Raw genomic sequence first — 17,590 nt, 5'->3', positions numbered from 1 at the left:
ATGCAGTTTCCCTTTTTCCTTGTCGGCTAGTGCGCAAGGCCATGGCCACACCACGCTTGAAAATAAATTTTATAGTAGCTTGTACTTTGGGTAATTGATGTTAGCGGATTAGATACTCTCCAGGTAATTAAATGTATCGAGTTTTCAGTTTGAAGAGTCTTCTCCACTATTCTGGAGTCTTTTCGGAGCTTTCGCCAGCGCTTGCCTCGGCCTCAAGCTTGACGAAAATCCATACCCATCTCCTGAGTAGTTCAAGTGTTTGGAGAAAAAAAATGTTAGCTTCTCCATCGAAAACACCGGCCCCGCTTATGAATTCCCATAGCCAGGCAAACCGAAGAGTGAAATCAATAAACATCGCTATGCAGTAGGCAAATTTAGGGTATATTCTGTGACCTCTCAAAAACTCATTACGGTCCATGCCTTGAGAGCTAAAATTGAAAATACCCAGGTTCCAATCCATAGTCATATCCCACCAGAACCCATAAGTGGAACTCATCAGCATAAACCAGTAAATGGAGTTTCCAGGTTTTTCACCAGGATGTGATCTTGAATAAACGGTGCACATCAGCATCGGTGAAGAAAATGAGTACTTGATGGCATTAAAAAGTGCAGCATTAGCCTCTTTTCTTGTAATCGATCTTTGCCATTCCCGAATACACTGTGTAAACCGGAGCGTGACTGGGGTGATGCCAATGATCAAATCAAGGTTGATCGACGCTCCCAAGGCGCCGCGTGTTACGATGCATTTTTCGTCCAGTGGGTCAAGTACTAGGTGGCAAAGATACAATCCAAAATCGATAAGCGGTTTGCTGTATGAAGTCAACGAATCCGTGATCAGGATATAATTGAACCTGAGAGGTTTGGGCTCGATGTTCCCGAACCACAGGATGTTTTTGAAGCAGCGAAGCAGCATTGCAGAGCTTGAGAATAGAACTGCAAAAATGGTGATAAATTGACACGCTGGCTGGACGTTCAACAAACAAACTAACCAAACCTCGGGTGCATAGTGTTGATCACCGTTGCATTGGTGCAACAAATAGCAGGTGAGTATATGCCAAGGAATTATTATTTTAGTGATTCGAGTTACCACACGATGAGTCGAATCGACCAGTTTGGAGGGTGAAGAGCGAGGCGTGAACTCCGTAGGGTCATGCGAAAAGATTAACTGCGAAATGTCAATGTGGAAAATCTTGACAAGAATTGAGATTTGCCAGTACCATAACCACAGACCGGCCACCAAAAGGATAATGCAGCGCTGCGGCAGTGGAAACAAAATCTGAAACTGCGATAGCGCTTCTTGTACCATTGGAACTTGACGTTTTTCTTCGAAATACTTGTTGTTCTAGTCTACTCCACATTATTATAGGTATAAACAAGATGAGTTACTGGTGAAAAGTTACATCACGAGGACAGCGGTCGCGAAACAGCGAGTAGTACGGGAAATGAAACCATAAAACGACTCGAATAACGCCAAAACGGTATGATCAACAAGTGCCAGCCTCTGAAATGGGTCCTGGAAATAAAGACAGTTTGGTGTTATTTTCTCAACTATAGTTTAGGCCTTACTTTCAGCAACGTATCGATTTCTAATCCTCTCCGCCGGACGTGTCCTGCGGATTCATGATTAGCATGGAATCTCGAATTTTGTTCATCACCAAGTACAATGGCTAACAAGATACCAGCAAGACTGCTACGTAAGAAGTTCAGTACACCTCGATCAAGAAAAAAAAAGTTGATGATAGATGAGAATTTACCACTTGGCGGGAGAAGGACTTGAGCAAGTATAAACAGTCCCGGCCAGTCTCCCTCAACAAATTTGCATCACACACACCATTGATCAGATATCTATTGTGTTTGGCTAATATGGTCGAATCGTTCATAATTTCGAAATCCGTTTGGGGCGACAACTTGTCATCATAATGGAGGGTGTATGAGTATGATACTCTTTTTCCAAGCACAAGGCTTGGTTGTTGCAAAAGTTGTGATTTTTACCTCTGTGGTTCATTCTCATCTACAGAGGACGCCTGTCCTCTTAACCTCCAACTCTTCACACCGCCATCTGGCGATCCAAAGTATGGCTTGAAAAAGACGTCAAGGTGTTCAAAGTCTACAGTATCCTCAGTCTCATTACGTTTCTTGTTGTTGTAGCTAATGCTTGTTCAAACGTGAAGGTACCTCGTTCGATTTTCCTTCGCTTTTTATAGTGTAATAATCTGAAAATTTTAAATGCCTGTATAATCATCACGCTTTAAAGAATAGCTGACACCTTAGGGCTTGACGAACCCAACGACGACAGAAGCCATAAACTCGATCAAATTCACTACAAGAATGTGGACATAACACGATCACTTCAGTGTCTCGAACTAGCTGTTCAGGTTATAATTATGTATTCCTTTTGTTAGGTGATTGCTAGACATAGATATTCGGTACGTAAAATCAGATTGGTACTGTCACAGCTGTGAAGTTGAGGCTGTGAACACTGTTTATCGGTGTTTAAAGAACGAACCTACCGGGAAGATTCATTAGAGTTTGTGGTCGTACCACTGGATCCTTTCCAATTTGTATACGTTGCTCCAGTGGGTTTGTGTTCTCCTCTGGTCTGCTTTGGAATTTCAGGCGACCGGCTCCGAATAGTAAAGGCAAGGGCAGGGTCCTCTTCGTCTTCCCCGATTCTCGAGGAAATAGCATGTAGACCATTTTCAGCGTGGAAAGTGTCTCTTTCTTCGCGGAAAAACTCCACATCTTGGAAGCTCTCCATCCATTCGCTCTTGCCAAGGATATTGGCCACTGGAGCACCAGGAACAGGGAAAAAGTAGTTCAGAGCCACATAGATCAGGAAAGAAACAAAAAATCCAACCAGATAGTTGAGATAGTACAATTTGATCGCACCCATGGGTACATGAATGTTGTTGCCAACGGCACCCACAAATCCGGGCATATTGGGCACAATACCGGCCAAATATGCAACCAGAGCTCTCCAGTTAATCCCAAATCTATTGCCGTACATGTATTGAGAGATGTTTTTGTCGGCACAGTACAAATGCTGCAACTCTAGCTTTCCTCTGCGCACCACGTAGTAATCTGCCACCATAACGGCGGCGATACAACTCAAAAATATGGAGTAAGCGCTCAGCGCCATCGTGAATTTGCTGGAACTTGACAAAAGGTTCCAAGGACATATGCAAAGAGCCAAAGCAGCGCAAATAAAACCACCACGTCTGATGCTAATAAATTTGGGCAACAACGCTGTCATGTCTGTACCGGCAGACAAAGAGTTGGCGCTGATGTTAGTTCCTAGCTGGGAAATGGCGAAAACAAAGGAGATTAGAAACACGCCCGCGCGTTCGCCTTTGGTGAATCCATCGCCCAAGAATCTGCCTAACACGTCCACTGGTGACCAATAATTGACCTGGTACACCTTATAAGCGGAAGAAGTGACAATAACACCTATCAAAGAGGTGATGGAGAAGAAGAATGGAATGGAAAAGGCTTGGGAGTAGGTAGCCGATAGTTTGGTCTTCGAGAAACGAGAGAAATCCGGCGCATTGACGATTAATGTGGCAAAATTCCCAATACATGCCAAGATCGACTGTACCCAGGCCCAGCCACGCTCACTAGAAGACAAAGGAGGTCCCTCGACTAGTGACTCTAGCGCGATGTGGCCATGGGATTTTTTCAAAGACCAGATCAAAAAACCAAATGCTGCAAATGGAACCAAAGCGGCTTTCACGGTGAAAAGATGGCGGATTTGATGTGGATGAACGTAAATGAAAGGTAGTTGGAATACCCAGAAGATGAAGAAACACATAAACTCATATGTGGTGGCATTAGGGCTTCCTATGTGGTCTGGAATACGGTTGGGGAGGTCATTTCCGAAAATACTTTTGAGCATCAAAGAAACTGGCGACAGGGCAATCCATGTTTGCACGGAGTACCACACAATGGCCATTACTACACGGTTTAGAACCGGCCACAGCGAGAAAAAGATACCGAACGAGGCTCTTGCGGTGATGGGGAACGAAATATGGTAGACAGAACCGATTCTCGCCACTGAAACGACAAACACGGCAACCACGGAGTAGCCAATCCAAACTGTAATCCAAGTTTCCCACCAGCTGAGACCCAATTGTAGACCAGTTGCGGCCACCTGCCAAGTGTTGATATTGAAACAGTCTGCAATCCAAAAATATACAAAGTTGAACCACGACCACAAACGACGGTCACTTTCCACAGGTTTTAGGTCATGATTGTACAGAAACGTTTCCTTGATGCTTGCGTTCCGCCCGTCTTGTTCAATTTCCAAAGCACTCAGCAGGCGTCTCCAAAATGGTGTTTTCGAGGCTTCCAGATGGCCCACCTGGCCAATTCCACTAGACTCATCGTCGGAATTCGTGTTTTTGACGTTTTCCTTTACCAGATGTTTTTCTTGACTAGACATGATAGTTTAATCAAAAGGTGTGTCTAAGACTATCAAGAACCTTGTAGAGTGGGATACTGTTGAACTTTAGGATAGAACAGACAAAAATTAAACCTGTAGACAAGCAAACGTTGGGAAAGGGCATCTTCCGGTTGTAAAAGTGACACCTATATAGTGCATTCTTCGAGGTTCTCATCGTAAGCGTTCCCTTTACAGGCCGTTTCTCACGTCAGCACAGTGGGGCCATTATAGATTATCAGTCATTACGCCGTGCTATCTATTATCATAAGCAAAGGGCATCTAGTCCGCTTGCTTGTACTGACGCAGGCCATCACAACCATCGCGGGACTTGGTGGATACGATGAGCATTACTTCTGCGAGACTTTCTGCGGCGTCACTGCGCTTAATTGCATTTTTTAACTATTCTTCCAGTAAGGGTATTCTCTCCAGAATGACAGACAGACAATTGCGACGCTATCCATCGAGGTTCAAATTAAGTTGCGGAGATTGTGATAAGAAATTACATCAACCTATACCGGAGGTGACCGAAATCCCATATTTGTATGGTTCCTATGGCTTTTCGGCCAGCTCCGTTTGATAAGTTTTGAAGCTTGATAATTCGTAGTGCCCATAATGAGGCAAATCGAGATAAGGTATGTTGATAGTCCAGTCACATGAAGCTACGGAGGACAAAGTAAGGACCGGCGAAAGCCACTAAATGCAAGCATTATTGAGGTTCAAGGTAACTAAGTGCATAACCGTTGAAATTGTGAGCTGACTTCTTGGCACAAAATGCGAACGTCGTTTTTAGCTAATTATTCGCCTAGAAAAAACAAACGGGCTGTTAGCAACGTTTTTCGAGGGCACAATGCTTGTTTGCCATAGTTGAAAAAAGAGGCTACAAATCTGGCAATAAGTTAAGGCCTCGACTCAGCAATATCCCCGGGTCACCCCTGGTGGTATAGCTGGGACAATAGGGAAAGCGGTAGCTGGGACGCGAAGCGACTGAGGGTTTGGAGAAACTTATTTGAGCAAACCACGCCATTCGAATGCTTGGAGCTTTGTGTGAATCACTTTCGTATGGTATAGAGATTGTGGGATGGACGACACTTTAGTAAAAAGTGATATCTCACAAGCATTGTCTAATTGTGTTTCCCCTTCTAACAAGGAAGAAACAAGGTCCTGTTAAGTAGTTATTTACACAGCAGTTGCATGGTATCCCAGCACGATTGGCTCTCTGAGGTGATCGCTGGAGGAGGGTCGTATAATATTGCAATCACGCGGTGTATAGTTGCGCGACAGTTTGGAAAATAGTGACAAGGGATTTGTTGCAGGTCCGTCGGGCAAGTGTCCTCTCTGCATTGAGAAAAGCTTGGAAAGGCCAGCAGCTGAAAGAGATTGTGATTATGCTTCGAAGGCTGGATTAGGTAGCCGAAATTTTAGGTTATTCGATTTCAGCAGCATTTCCACTTCTTGCAGCTAGATTTCCTGGGACTATTTATTAATCAGTGACTTGGGACATTGTGATTGCTATTCTTGAACAGGAAACATGCCTTTCTGACCAAAATCAGCATCGAATGATAATGGTCTCACGAAGGAACAATATTTCAGTACAGCTTGACAGGAAACTGAATAGAAAGTCCTTTAACGCACGTGACTTGAAGAAGGTGAGAAAGTGCAGCATGGTGGAAAAGGTGGACTGAATAACCATAGACACTCAACAATGTGCCAGATTTCTGACACCATCTCGGATAATGAAACTACATCTGTCGGGTATCATTGCCCTGCTACATCAACAGGTCAAACTCATGGTGAGCTGCATCACTATTAACGTAATGGAACATTATCATCAGTGCGATCAACGTAACTGAAATTGCATGAAACGCTTCATCTGCGTCATATCCACCATCAGCTCAGAAATCAATTTCTATGAGCTCTTCTACTAATGCAACAAACGGAACTGACAAAACTCAATTGATATAACTTTCGGTCTCACGTGATATAACAAGATTTTCAAAATTTCAGTGTCTCGGACAACAAAATACATAAATTAGCTCAGCTTTCCGAGGTACTTCGCATCAAATCTCTCCCAGCGAAAGCCCAGCCTTCCATTTTTCCACTACAGTGACACAACCTCTCAGCAGTGACGAAAAACTCAATTTAAAATTCAAGATCACGTTTCACGAAAACAGATATCAAAAAATTTTGGTGAACATCAAGTTAAACAACCCATTATCATTGATGTGAGAATATCGAGACAAATTCACAATTGGATCACCTGGCCGGTGGCTATTCGACCCTTATGAACCTTTTTAGAAACCTGGGAACGTCGTTCAAGCGACTCCCGGCGCTTTCAGGGCTCCAAAATGCCCGGCAGCTGACCACAGGCGTACGTTTGTCCCAAATGGAGACTAAGACAGATCCAACGCCAGTCAGCGCAAGGATGCTGAAAATTGTACCGAACGATACTGATCTGGTCACGCTGGAGAAACAGGATGCCCTGATAAAGAGAAGACGGAAACTTTCGAAAGAAATCGTGAAACTGAAAAAGCTAAAGCCTGTATCGCCAGGTCTAAGGTGGTATAGAGCGCCAATTTATCCTTACCTACACAATGGGCGTCCTATCAGAACTTTGACTATTGCCAAGAGGTCTAGCGGTGGTAGGAATCATTCTGGCCGCATTACAGTGCGTCATCGTGGTGGTGGTCACAAACGTAGAATCCGTTTGGTTGATTTCACTCGTTTTACTCCTGGCGAGCAAATCGTACAGAGAATCGAATACGATCCTGGTAGAACCGCCCATATAGCTCTTTTAAAGCATTCTGAATCAGGAGAGCTTAGTTACATCCTTGCATGTGACGGTTTGAGAGCTGGTGATGTGGTGGAATCCTACAGAAAGGGAGTACCTAAAAATTTATTACAAGAGATGGGTGGAAGGATTGATCCCGCTATTCTTAGTGTGCGAACCGCTCAGAGAGGAAACTGTTTGCCAATATCAATGATTCCAGTCGGCGCCATCATTCACAACGTTGGTGTCACACCAATAGGGCCCGGTAAATTCTGTCGTGCAGCCGGTGCCTACGCGCGTGTTATTTCAAAATTACCCGAGAAGAAAAAGGCCATTATTCGTCTTCAAAGTGGAGAACAGCGTTTAGTGGCATTAGAAGCATGCGCAACACTGGGTGTTGTTTCAAATATTGACCATCAAAACGAATCTCTGGGAAAGGCTGGTAGATCTAGATGGAGAGGCATTAGACCCACAGTGCGTGGTGTTGCTATGAACAAGTGTGATCATCCTCACGGTGGTGGTAGAGGTAAGTCAAAGTCGAAAAAACTTTCGGTTTCTCCTTGGGGCCAGCTGGCAAAGGGCTACAAAACCAGACGCGGTAAGAACCAAAACAGAATGAAGGTCAAAGATAGACCTCGGGGTAAATCTGGCAAGGCTACAAGACAATAAGCACTCTTAAAATAAACCCCGGCTCTCTTTTTACGAGGAAGAACAAAAATCCGGTTCCTGTTCATAACGTTATCCTTGTATATATATTACAGTAATAATGATCCATCTACTCGTTACTTAATCGTTCAAACCGCCAATTTCCTAGCTCCGCAATAGTGCCAATAATCAGTTTTACATGCTCAGCCATGTGGTCGAAGCTTAAGCGATCCAATGTATCCATCGTCGTGTGAATATACTTGTTCTTCTTGGAAAAATCACTCTCAATGACTAAAGCGGCAGGATACCCGTTCCTAGTTGCGCTGCTATGGTCACTGCATGCATAACCGCATTTAGTTTCAACATATGGGATGTTCAGATACTTCTTGATTACTCGCTTAAGAAAGTTCGTCAAAAGCGGGCTTGTATGATCGGTTATGAGTCCTAAATGCTCATTCTGAGAGTCCTCTACATACCCCGTCATATCCTGTTGAATCATTGCCACCACTGTCTGGTTCTGCTGCGCATAATGGGTGAAAATGTCAAGAGATCCAAGAAGTCCTCCCTCTTCGGCTGAATAAAAATGGAATTCAATTGTATTTCTGGGCCAATCTTGAGTTTTGTTCAAATAGTAAGTGTATATTCTGAGTGCCTCAATATTCGTGACTGTTCCAGAACCGTTGTCGTCCGCGCCCGGTGCTGGTAAACTCGATGGAAATATCAAATTCATAGAGTCCTGATGGGATCCAAACACAATCAAATTTTCTGGAGTTTCAGAGCCTTGAATTCTAACTATTATGGAGAATTGTTTCCAATCGTGGTGGTCGACATGAAATTGGGTAGCTCTATCGCCCAGCGATTTCGTTACATTTCGTAGTCTGTTAGAGAGCCATGTTGCGGACTCGTAACCATATTCTGATTTGTAGTATCGAGTGTAGAAGTTTGTGAATAGTGCTAGATCTTCAAACATTGCCTTAGTGTCACATCTTTCTAGTATTTCTGAAACCTTCTTTTCGTTCGTGAGTTGTTTAGGGTATGAGTAGTTCACAACCTTTGAGCCCTCCTTAGACCTCAAAAATGATGGAAAAGCGGTGATATCAAAGAATCTCACGCCCTGACGCTTAAGCAAAAGCTTTTCGTGGTCTGTCACGTCTAAAACTTCTGTTTGTGAAATTTGTATTGTTCGCAGTTCTTCATCTTTGAAGCGTGGAATGACCCATGAAGCTAGTGAGAGAAGGCTGGCTACTTTCATCCCTATATGTTTGACCCGATGGTAGGTGGGTGGGGGGACACCTTGAATACAGGGGTATACCTCTAATCTTTGTTTTCAAGTAGCCGGTGCTACATTGTTCTAGTACATGTCTATTTCAAATTAAGTTTTATGTGGTCCTATGTCATCTTGGTGAGACATACTAAAGGCTAGAAAATCACATCGTCTTCGTTCTCAGCAAGGACGTCTGGGGCGTCTTGAACTGTTTTAGCGTTTGTTTCCGATTTTGGAGCTGTAGGTTCTTCATCTTTGGACACTTTACCTGAACTGCCAGCTTCTTCGGCAGAACCAGCTTCTCTCTGCAATTGAGCATCAAGCTCTGCAGTTTGCTGCTGTTTCTTTTCCTGGACCTTTTTCAATCTGTAGAACTCTTCTCTATCCAACTCGTCGAGTTCACTGTTGATGTACGCAATGGTGTTCTCAGTCCGTGGAATAATAACGTGCTCAATAGCGTTGACTCTTCTGTTGGTGACTTTGATGACCTCATCTAAAATCACAAAGGCGGTTTGCAGCGAAGCAAGCTCCACCAAAGTCTCTACGGCCCTCGAATAGATTTCCTTTGCACGTTGGACTTGCTGTCCACCACGACCCAGACCGGTCAATTTGAAATCGTTGATCTCTGGATCGATAAAACTTTCAAACTGTGGCAAATACACACCACTGACGTTCTCCTGGCGAGCACGCACCTTGAATCTGGCCGTGGAAACATTTTCTTGGACCTGATACCCAATGTTTTCGCCAGTAGCATAAGTAACTTCGGCCAGCGAAAATGCAGCAGTCTGCATTACACGGCCCATTTTTTGTTTTGCATCGTCAATACGTCTTGTGATGTCCCTGAACCGCTTTGTAAGAGCTTCGGACTTTCTTTTCAAAAGCGAATGGCCCTGGTTGGCTCCCTTGAGCTTAGATTTCATCAGTCCCAACGTCATACGCGTTGGGAACACCTGTTCTCTATTGGAAGACATTTTTTGGGCGATTAATGGCTCTATGTAAAGCTAAAATCAGCTAACTAGCAGATAAGATATCTTGGTGCTATATAAGCGCTTCCTCCCGCTGAATGATCTTTAGTTTACGGCTTTTTACACTGCCAAATGTAGTGTTCTAAAACCATTTTCCCTATCTTTAATGGGTTTTCATGGTCTCGAGTACTTTTATAACTCAGACTCACGAGTACTTCAATTTTCAAGACGAAATAAATACAATCGATGAACTCATCTCATCGAGCTCATCGAGCTATCAAACCCATTGTTTCAACCTTCATCTACCCGTTTAAGTTCGACCTTTCAGCTCTGTTGGTGGTGTTATGGATGATACGATTGCGGTATATGTGAAAACCCAAGAAGATTTGGCTTTTGAGTATGAACTACAATCAAACGGTGACGATATTGTAGTGTGGAAACGCTACCTCGAACACCGAAAGGCATGCGAAAATCCGGCCGCTTTGGCTTGGGTTTACGAGCGCTGCTGCTACCACTTTCCTGGCGACTGTAGTATGTGGTTAGAGTATTTACAATGGCGCGTAGCGCTTTTGGTAGAAGCTAACGCTGTGATTTTCGCAGGCGAATTTGAAAAGTGTAATAAGCTGTTTGAGAAGGCCATGTACTTGTGTTACCAAGACGTGGGAATATGGGAGCTATATTTAAGACATTGCGTCAAACAGCGGAACTTAGGTTTCATACGAGACGTTCTGAACCGAGCGCTTCAAAATGTGCCTCTCGAACATCACATTCGGTTATGGGCTCCCGTGGTTGAACTTATTGAAACCCTGCTTCAGAATCGACCAGAGCATGAGTTTGCGGACCCCGATTTGGAATTTATAGTGCAGCAGGCTCTAAAGGAGTCTTCCAGTGATCTACACGCTGTACCGAAAGACTTGTGGTCGTCCCATTTACTAGCACGGTATATTCAGGTGGCAGAAGAGCAGGAGCACATACTGCGTCTGATCGGTTTGACAGGCGACCATCATACAATTTCCAAAGTCTACAACGAAAAAATCATCCTACGAAAAGACTTCAAACCAGTTGAACGCCCGTTATTTGGCTTCTACGAACTCTACCTAAACGCACTGGAAAGCACATGTGGCCACCAACGGTATAATCAGATTATGGCTCAATGTCTTGAAATGTTTCCAGAACAGAGTTCCACGCTGGTAATAACCTTGAGCATTTATTTCATAAAAAGAAGAAAATTCAACGAGGCGAGAAACGTGCTGCAGGATTCTCTGTCATCTACCACTAGCATGAATTCGTTTTCTCGAATTTATGACTTTTTGGTGAAATTTCTGGAAGTGTACGTCTCTAGCTGCATGGATTTAGCTCAACACGAGGATGGCTATGAGCAGCAACATATTCAACTCGATCGTGAAATATCCTTCAACATAGAGGTCTTAGAAAATCTGATGGATTCTCACTCACTGTTAGTGAGTGATCTTAGATTGAGACAAAATGTCAATGATGTCAAGGTTTGGATGGACAGAGTCCAGCTTTATTCAGGTCTGCAAGAAAAACTTCATGTTTACACTGATGCTTTGGTCAAGATTAATCCCGCTTTGGTCACCGAACCCGCTGTTCTTGGGAAACTGTGGTGCAATTTGGGTGATCTTTACATTAGCAATGGCCAGATTGATTTTGCAAGAGAATCCTTTGAGAGGTCTACCCGAGTTCCTTTTCGTTTTCTTCAAGACCTTGAAAATGTGTGGCATAAATGGGCAGAGATGGAGGTAGAATGCAGTCGTTTACCAGACGCGTTGAAGATTCTAAAAAGGGCACTTGTGCTTCCTGAGTCTCCAGACCTTGTGGTCGAGAAGTACGAGTCAGTAAAAAGCGGGATCCCTGTTCAGGCCGTGCTTTTTACTTCTCTGAAGCTTTGGTCTTTCTACATTGATCTGCTTGAAGTCTCTTCAAATACAGCCAAAGTCGTCGAGGCATATGAAAACATCATATCTCTCAAGCTAGCGACTCCGGTACATTTTATAAATTACGCCCACTTCTGGCAGGAACGGGATGGGTGGGATGACAGTTTCAAGATATACGAGCGGGCTCTGGTCATCTTCCCGGGCGCAGTTCGTTTAGACTTATGGAGGATTTACCTGAAAGTGTCCACGGACCGATTAAGACCCGCAGAAACTATGCGTGATCTGTTTGAGCAGGCTGTGCTACTTGCGGGTGAGGGCATGGATTGTTCAGATGTTTTTATCCAATACGGTGAATTTGAAGAAAAACAGGGCATGCAAAAAAGATGCATCGATATTCTTGTGAATGGGAGTACTCAGATTCGTGACGAAACTTCCAAGCTGCGATTATGGAGTCTGTGTCTTGAAAAATGCAAAAGCTTTTTGGGACTGAAGGCATCGCGAGATTTGTACACGAAATGCATTCAAAATCTGCCGAACTCCAAAGTCATTCCTTTTGTGCTCGATTTCGCTGGATTGGAAGAGACGCTCGGTGATATTGCGCGGGCTCGGGCAGTGCTTCGATTTGGCGCACAATTGGCGCATCCGAGTTCAAATACCAAATTGTGGGACTACTGGAACGAACTGGAGCTCAGACATGGGGACAAGATTTCATTCAAGGAGATGTTAAGGACCAAAAGAGGATTGTCCGACTCTTTGAAAGTTTCTACTGAAGACGTCTCGAGAGAAGACGGAAACGTTGAATTCGTTGTTTCCAAGGCCGGTTCGAACCTCGAGCCAGAACAGACAACGGTCAATCCTGCTGAGATCTCACTAGATATTTAAATAAGAATCAACCGCAGCAAAACTAAGAGCCTTTTGAAGCAACCAATGACAGAGAACCGTTCTTATATGTTATAGTGACGGTTTGTTACGGAAGCCGCGTTATTGAATATCATATCAAACGTGACAAAGCTTGAAATTCAAAAAATAACGACAACTGCAGGATTCGAACCTGCGCGGGCAGAGCCCAAAAGATTTCTAATCTTACGCCTTAACCACTCGGCCAAATTGCCCGTTTTTTGAAATTTCAAAATACATTTGAAACTATAGCAGCAAAGCTTACCCCGTGGCCTGCCCAAATTTAAAAACCTTCCAAGATAAGTATCAAGGCACTGTTTGATACAGTCAAACGTAAAGCTCTAAACCAGCAAATGCTTTGACTTACTACTCAGTTTATCTAGCTTATCTGAAGCTTACGCTCCCGGCTCCGGGGTCCTTCATGGTCACGTGGTCCTCGGAAGCGGGATAATATCGTCCGATGCGTTTTTCGGTATACGAGAAATATTTCACTAAATTCACATATAATGTCAACAGCTTCATCGTTGCCGACTTTTGACGTATAAATAGGATCATATCTTGACGTCTCGGAAAGTTTAGCTCGTTCGTAACGCAGATTTCAGAACTCTGATTGTATTCAATAATTGTATCTGCTAATCGGTGTCCAAAATGACGACTACCAAGACGCTACCGCTGTATACAGCGCAACAGCTGCAAACTCACAACTCGGACAAAGATTGCTGGGTCTCTCTATACAACCGCAAGATTTACAATGTGACAAGGTTCTTGGATGAACATCCAGGTGGACCAGAACTGATTTTGGAATATGCCGGGAAAGACATCACAGACGTTTTGAAAGATCAGGTAACGCACGAACACTCAGTCACTGCGTACGAGACACTTGACGAGAATTATCTGGTGGGATATCTGGCCACACCGGAAGAGGAGAGTAAACTGTTGAATGGGACCGCCAATGGAGCGCCAATGGAGGTAAAACTAGAGGAAGAATACGATTCCACCGTTTTCGTTCCTGAAGTCCCACCAGAAGAAAAGTTGAGCATTGTCACAGACTACTCACGTGACTTCACGCGTCACAAGTTTCTGGATCTAAACAAGCCTCTGTTAGTCCAGATGCTTCGTGCGGATTTTTCCAAGGAATTTTATTTGGACCAAATCCACCGTCCCCGTCACTACGGTCGTGGTTCGGCGCCTTTGTTCGGAAACTTCCTGGAACCACTTTCTAAGACTTCCTGGTACGTCATCCCCATCGTGTGGTTCCCGGTTATCCTGTATCACATCTACACTGCATTTCAGAACATGAACAAAGTCTTCGCTACGTTTTTGTTCGGTGTAGGGCTGTTTGTCTGGACACTCATTGAATACGGTCTACATCGTTTCCTTTTTCACTTGGACGAGTATCTGCCACGCCATCAGGTCGCTTATACAGTTCATTTTCTACTGCACGGTGTTCACCATTATCTCCCCATGGATCGCTATAGGCTTGTAATGCCACCAACTCTGTTTGTGGCTCTCTGCACGCCGTTCTATAAGCTTGTTTTTGCTCTGTTACCATATTACTGGGCCTGCGCTGGTTTTGCAGGAGGCATGTTTGGATATATGTGCTACGATCTGACACACTACTTTTTGCATCACGCCAAACTTCCAACGTATTTGCAGAAGCTCAAGAGATACCACATGGAGCACCACTACAAAAATTACGAACTAGGTTTTGGTGTCACTTCTTGGTTTTGGGATAAGGTTTTCGGCACATACCTAGGTGAAAATGCGCCATTGTCTAAAATGAAGTTTGAGTAAGCCATAGTTACTCTGCGAGATATATATTTAAAACACAGTTAGTATGCCATGGTATTGTGGGCTGAAAGACAAGTTTGAATATAGTTCTTACGCACTACAAAAATCATTCCATTACTATATGACTAGAGGGTCTGGTCAACGCTTTTGCCAAATCTTCAAGTCGCTGATCTATGTCGACAATTTTAGGTTTTTCAATCACCGGTGCCAGCATCATTTGTACAAGTTTCGACTCATCGTGATACTTGCACCACTTCGCATGTCCTTTGAAGTCAGGGTCTTTGAAACTCTTTACAAATGCCCGATGGTAGCACCCCGTGCATTCTATAACAGAACTACTGATCAAGGTGTAGCCCTTCAAAATAAGACTCAGCTTATCGAGAGAAGGTAAAGAATGTTCGCTTCCGAGCATAGACCTCAAACGGCCCACCGCCTCCGCATCAAAATGCACTTTTTCCTCCAAATCCCAAGCCACCGATCTGCTCAGTTCTTCTAAAACTCTTCGAAACTCTAGGCACAGGTTCTCGTGGTTCAAATAGTAATTTCTTTGGATATCGAATCCTTTGGAATATTTTAAACACCCGACTTTATGTGCTTTAGCCAAAAGTGTTGCAGCTTGATTTTTGAATCCATTGGTACTCAAATAGTCCTCTACTTTCAAATGAAACACGGTGGAGCAATCGGAACACTTAAGTGCCAAAATACGTTCATCATTGATGATCTGGAGCGGAATTGCAGACCATCCAGCCGCTGCTACCACGGCAAGGTCGGCACTGTTTTCGACAGCGGCCAACCTTCTAGAACTTTGAACCAAAGATTTCAAGGAACTTTGGAACTCTTGGGCCCCTAGCCGCCAAGTTGGGACACTATATAATCGTTCATACAAGTTCCCCACTTTCTGGAATTTCTCCGGTAGTAAAGCGTTTTTCTTTGACCTATGAGTCTTGGTCCTGTATTTGTATTTGTTGATGATTCTTCGAGCTTCCAAAGGAGGCCTTTGAATTGGTCCTGGGATATTGAAGTCCTCTACTCCTTTTTTAATCGCCTCGAGACGCTCTATGAGCTTCGAATCCATATTTCAATGTTTTCCTGTGTTGAGACCTTGAGTGTAATATCTTACCAAAGAATGCAATTGACGATTTCAGAGCAGGGTGCAATTGAAATTGTACTCAATTAAAATACACAGAAGATATTACAAGTGGATTGGGAGTGCCGAGTAGAGCCGGGCACGTCTCTGGTTCGAACTTATATTCTCGAGCCCGATGCTCCAAATCGTGTATATTATGTATATTACGCTTTAACGCTTGAGTTATGGTGACGGGAAACAATTTAATGATAAAAATGCTAGGGCACCAAAAGACATTGGCTACTTGACCGGCTTAGGGGAAAGTGTATTTCAGAGGTTTGACTGGCAGAGCATAGTTGATGCTTGTCATACTTCTTTCAAAAATTGCATTCGTCGGGCTGTTTTCAGAGTCGTTTTGCATGGGAAATTGAAAAGATAGATAGCATCAGTTTCGCCGGTTATGGAATATTCAGAACATGACGAATTTTTTGCAGTGGTAGGTAGCAAAATTTTGCATCTTTAGTGTTGCGTTAGAAGGCGTAGTGATCAACAATTGACTTATCATATCTTTTGGGTTTTCTGATATTTTACTCAATAAGCTGTCCAGATCGAAGTCACTTTTTGTTTGCCATCGCGCTTAATTGTTCCTGCACGCGACAGATAGCAAGCATCTATGGATAACGCATCAAGTACTTCAAGAGTTGGGAAGCTCTCTGTTATTATGATAAGCGATATGATGAGGTTCAACAGTTTACAATCGTTTCGAGTCTCCGTGTCTGGAGTTTCGCTGCACAATGAGCTTCCCCTACCATTGGTAGCGTTTTCTATTGTCATGAACTATCATTTGATTGACATCTAAAGTGATCTATCCTTATAGTCTTGAAAATACAGATGTTGATCCAGTGAATTGGCGAGAGTTTTCTGTTCTATACATTCCGGAAATTATCTCACCAATAATAAAGCAGACAAGGTAGGTGGTCCGGGTTCAGATCAGACCATGGAGCTAAGGAGTCAGGAATGTGGTATTTCAAATCGTCAGCTCATAAATTCTGACGCTGTCTTTGTGCACGTGATCTATGACCACCTCACAGTGGATCTGACGTTACACAGGCACTAACATTTCATCATCTATGTAAAAAGTACAGCAATGTGAGGAAACATCTCAAATGGCTCTCAGCAGGGTGCTTTTTCAAGCTTTCTTGTTCAAGTTTACTATCCTGGTAACTCGCTGAAACTGACGTTAGTCACATGAATGATGAGTTTTTAAGCCAACGTTTTGTGGAAGCGAAGCAACCCAAATTCGAATTATTTCAAGATTTTTTGGATGGCTAGCTTTCCCAGTCCTGACGAGAATGATCTCATTGTAAATACCGAAATCTCACGTCGCATGTGGAAATTGATACATCTTTCACAAACCCAGGCAGAAGTACAGAAATACAGAAGCAATAACACGTATGAGCACAGTCAGCTGGAATAAACGCTTATAAATTAAAGACGTAATTGCCTTTTCCTCTCTCGGATCAATAATACCAAACTGTTGAAGCTACGGTTCAAAAAGCGTCAGATCACTTTATACTATACTGTCTTTGACTAGATCGGATATTTTCATTCGAAGATTAGAACAACAAACAGCAAACTCAACCACACCCACCACATATCATTGACCTTAACAATGTAATTATTTGCAAGAAGCTGTCTAGCGTCTAAAAATCGGTGAGCTAACAACAAACAAGTTTGTACAAACATTCCCTCGTACACGACGATATGTAAGCCTGACTACAATTGTAATCGTATCCATACTCGGTCTAAGCAAGACTGTAGTCTTCAGTTGGCTGATTTAAGATTTGCTACAAGATATGTAT

The 17,590-nt window shown here is 43.4% G+C and overlaps 8 protein-coding genes and 1 non-coding gene across 9 annotated transcripts; 3 read left to right on the top strand and 6 right to left on the bottom strand.

Moving 5' to 3' along the window:
- Positions 1 to 166: 166 nt before the first annotated feature.
- ERD1 (LALA0S06e05666g1_1) lies at positions 167 to 1,306 on the bottom strand (the record flags this gene model as incomplete). Its single annotated transcript, XM_022771935.1, has 1 exon — positions 167 to 1,306. One exon carries the CDS (start codon positions 1,304 to 1,306, stop codon positions 167 to 169), a length of 1,140 nt encoding a protein of 379 aa, XP_022629089.1.
- Positions 1,307 to 2,506: 1,200 nt separating this feature from the next.
- On the bottom strand, positions 2,507 to 4,438 carry LALA0_S06e05644g (LALA0S06e05644g1_1; the record flags this gene model as incomplete). The annotated part of the gene is made up of 1 exon (XM_022771934.1): positions 2,507 to 4,438. The coding sequence occupies one exon, from the start codon at positions 4,436 to 4,438 to the stop codon at positions 2,507 to 2,509; it is 1,932 nt and encodes a 643-aa protein (XP_022629088.1).
- A 2,281-nt stretch (positions 4,439 to 6,719) lies between these two features.
- RML2 (LALA0S06e05622g1_1) lies at positions 6,720 to 7,874 on the top strand (the record flags this gene model as incomplete). The annotated part of the gene is made up of 1 exon (XM_022771933.1): positions 6,720 to 7,874. One exon carries the CDS (start codon positions 6,720 to 6,722, stop codon positions 7,872 to 7,874), a length of 1,155 nt encoding a protein of 384 aa, XP_022629087.1.
- A 106-nt stretch (positions 7,875 to 7,980) lies between these two features.
- On the bottom strand, positions 7,981 to 9,102 carry LALA0_S06e05600g (LALA0S06e05600g1_1; the record flags this gene model as incomplete). The annotated part of the gene is made up of 1 exon (XM_022771931.1): positions 7,981 to 9,102. One exon carries the CDS (start codon positions 9,100 to 9,102, stop codon positions 7,981 to 7,983), a length of 1,122 nt encoding a protein of 373 aa, XP_022629086.1.
- Positions 9,103 to 9,269: 167 nt separating this feature from the next.
- On the bottom strand, positions 9,270 to 10,085 carry VMA8 (LALA0S06e05578g1_1; the record flags this gene model as incomplete). Its single annotated transcript, XM_022771930.1, has 1 exon — positions 9,270 to 10,085. The coding sequence occupies one exon, from the start codon at positions 10,083 to 10,085 to the stop codon at positions 9,270 to 9,272; it is 816 nt and encodes a 271-aa protein (XP_022629085.1).
- A 338-nt stretch (positions 10,086 to 10,423) lies between these two features.
- SYF1 (LALA0S06e05556g1_1) lies at positions 10,424 to 12,856 on the top strand (the record flags this gene model as incomplete). Its single annotated transcript, XM_022771929.1, has 1 exon — positions 10,424 to 12,856. One exon carries the CDS (start codon positions 10,424 to 10,426, stop codon positions 12,854 to 12,856), a length of 2,433 nt encoding a protein of 810 aa, XP_022629084.1.
- A 148-nt stretch (positions 12,857 to 13,004) lies between these two features.
- Positions 13,005 to 13,086, bottom strand: LALA0_S06e05534r. The gene has a single exon. It is a non-coding gene; the product is annotated as a tRNA-Ser (tRNA).
- Positions 13,087 to 13,519: 433 nt separating this feature from the next.
- SCS7 (LALA0S06e05512g1_1) lies at positions 13,520 to 14,665 on the top strand (the record flags this gene model as incomplete). The annotated part of the gene is made up of 1 exon (XM_022771928.1): positions 13,520 to 14,665. The coding sequence occupies one exon, from the start codon at positions 13,520 to 13,522 to the stop codon at positions 14,663 to 14,665; it is 1,146 nt and encodes a 381-aa protein (XP_022629083.1).
- Positions 14,666 to 14,768: 103 nt separating this feature from the next.
- Positions 14,769 to 15,737, bottom strand: PML39 (LALA0S06e05490g1_1; the record flags this gene model as incomplete). The annotated part of the gene is made up of 1 exon (XM_022771927.1): positions 14,769 to 15,737. The coding sequence occupies one exon, from the start codon at positions 15,735 to 15,737 to the stop codon at positions 14,769 to 14,771; it is 969 nt and encodes a 322-aa protein (XP_022629082.1).
- Positions 15,738 to 17,590: the final 1,853 nt, after the last annotated feature.

The sequence above is a fragment of the Lachancea lanzarotensis genome, scaffold LALA0S06 (genome assembly GCF_000938715.1).
Source record: "Lachancea lanzarotensis genome assembly LALA0, scaffold LALA0S06, whole genome shotgun sequence".
NCBI lineage: Eukaryota > Fungi > Ascomycota > Saccharomycetes > Saccharomycetales > Saccharomycetaceae > Lachancea > Lachancea lanzarotensis.
Note: the sequence above shows the minus strand (reverse complement) of the source record. Positions and strands in the feature narration are given on the sequence as shown.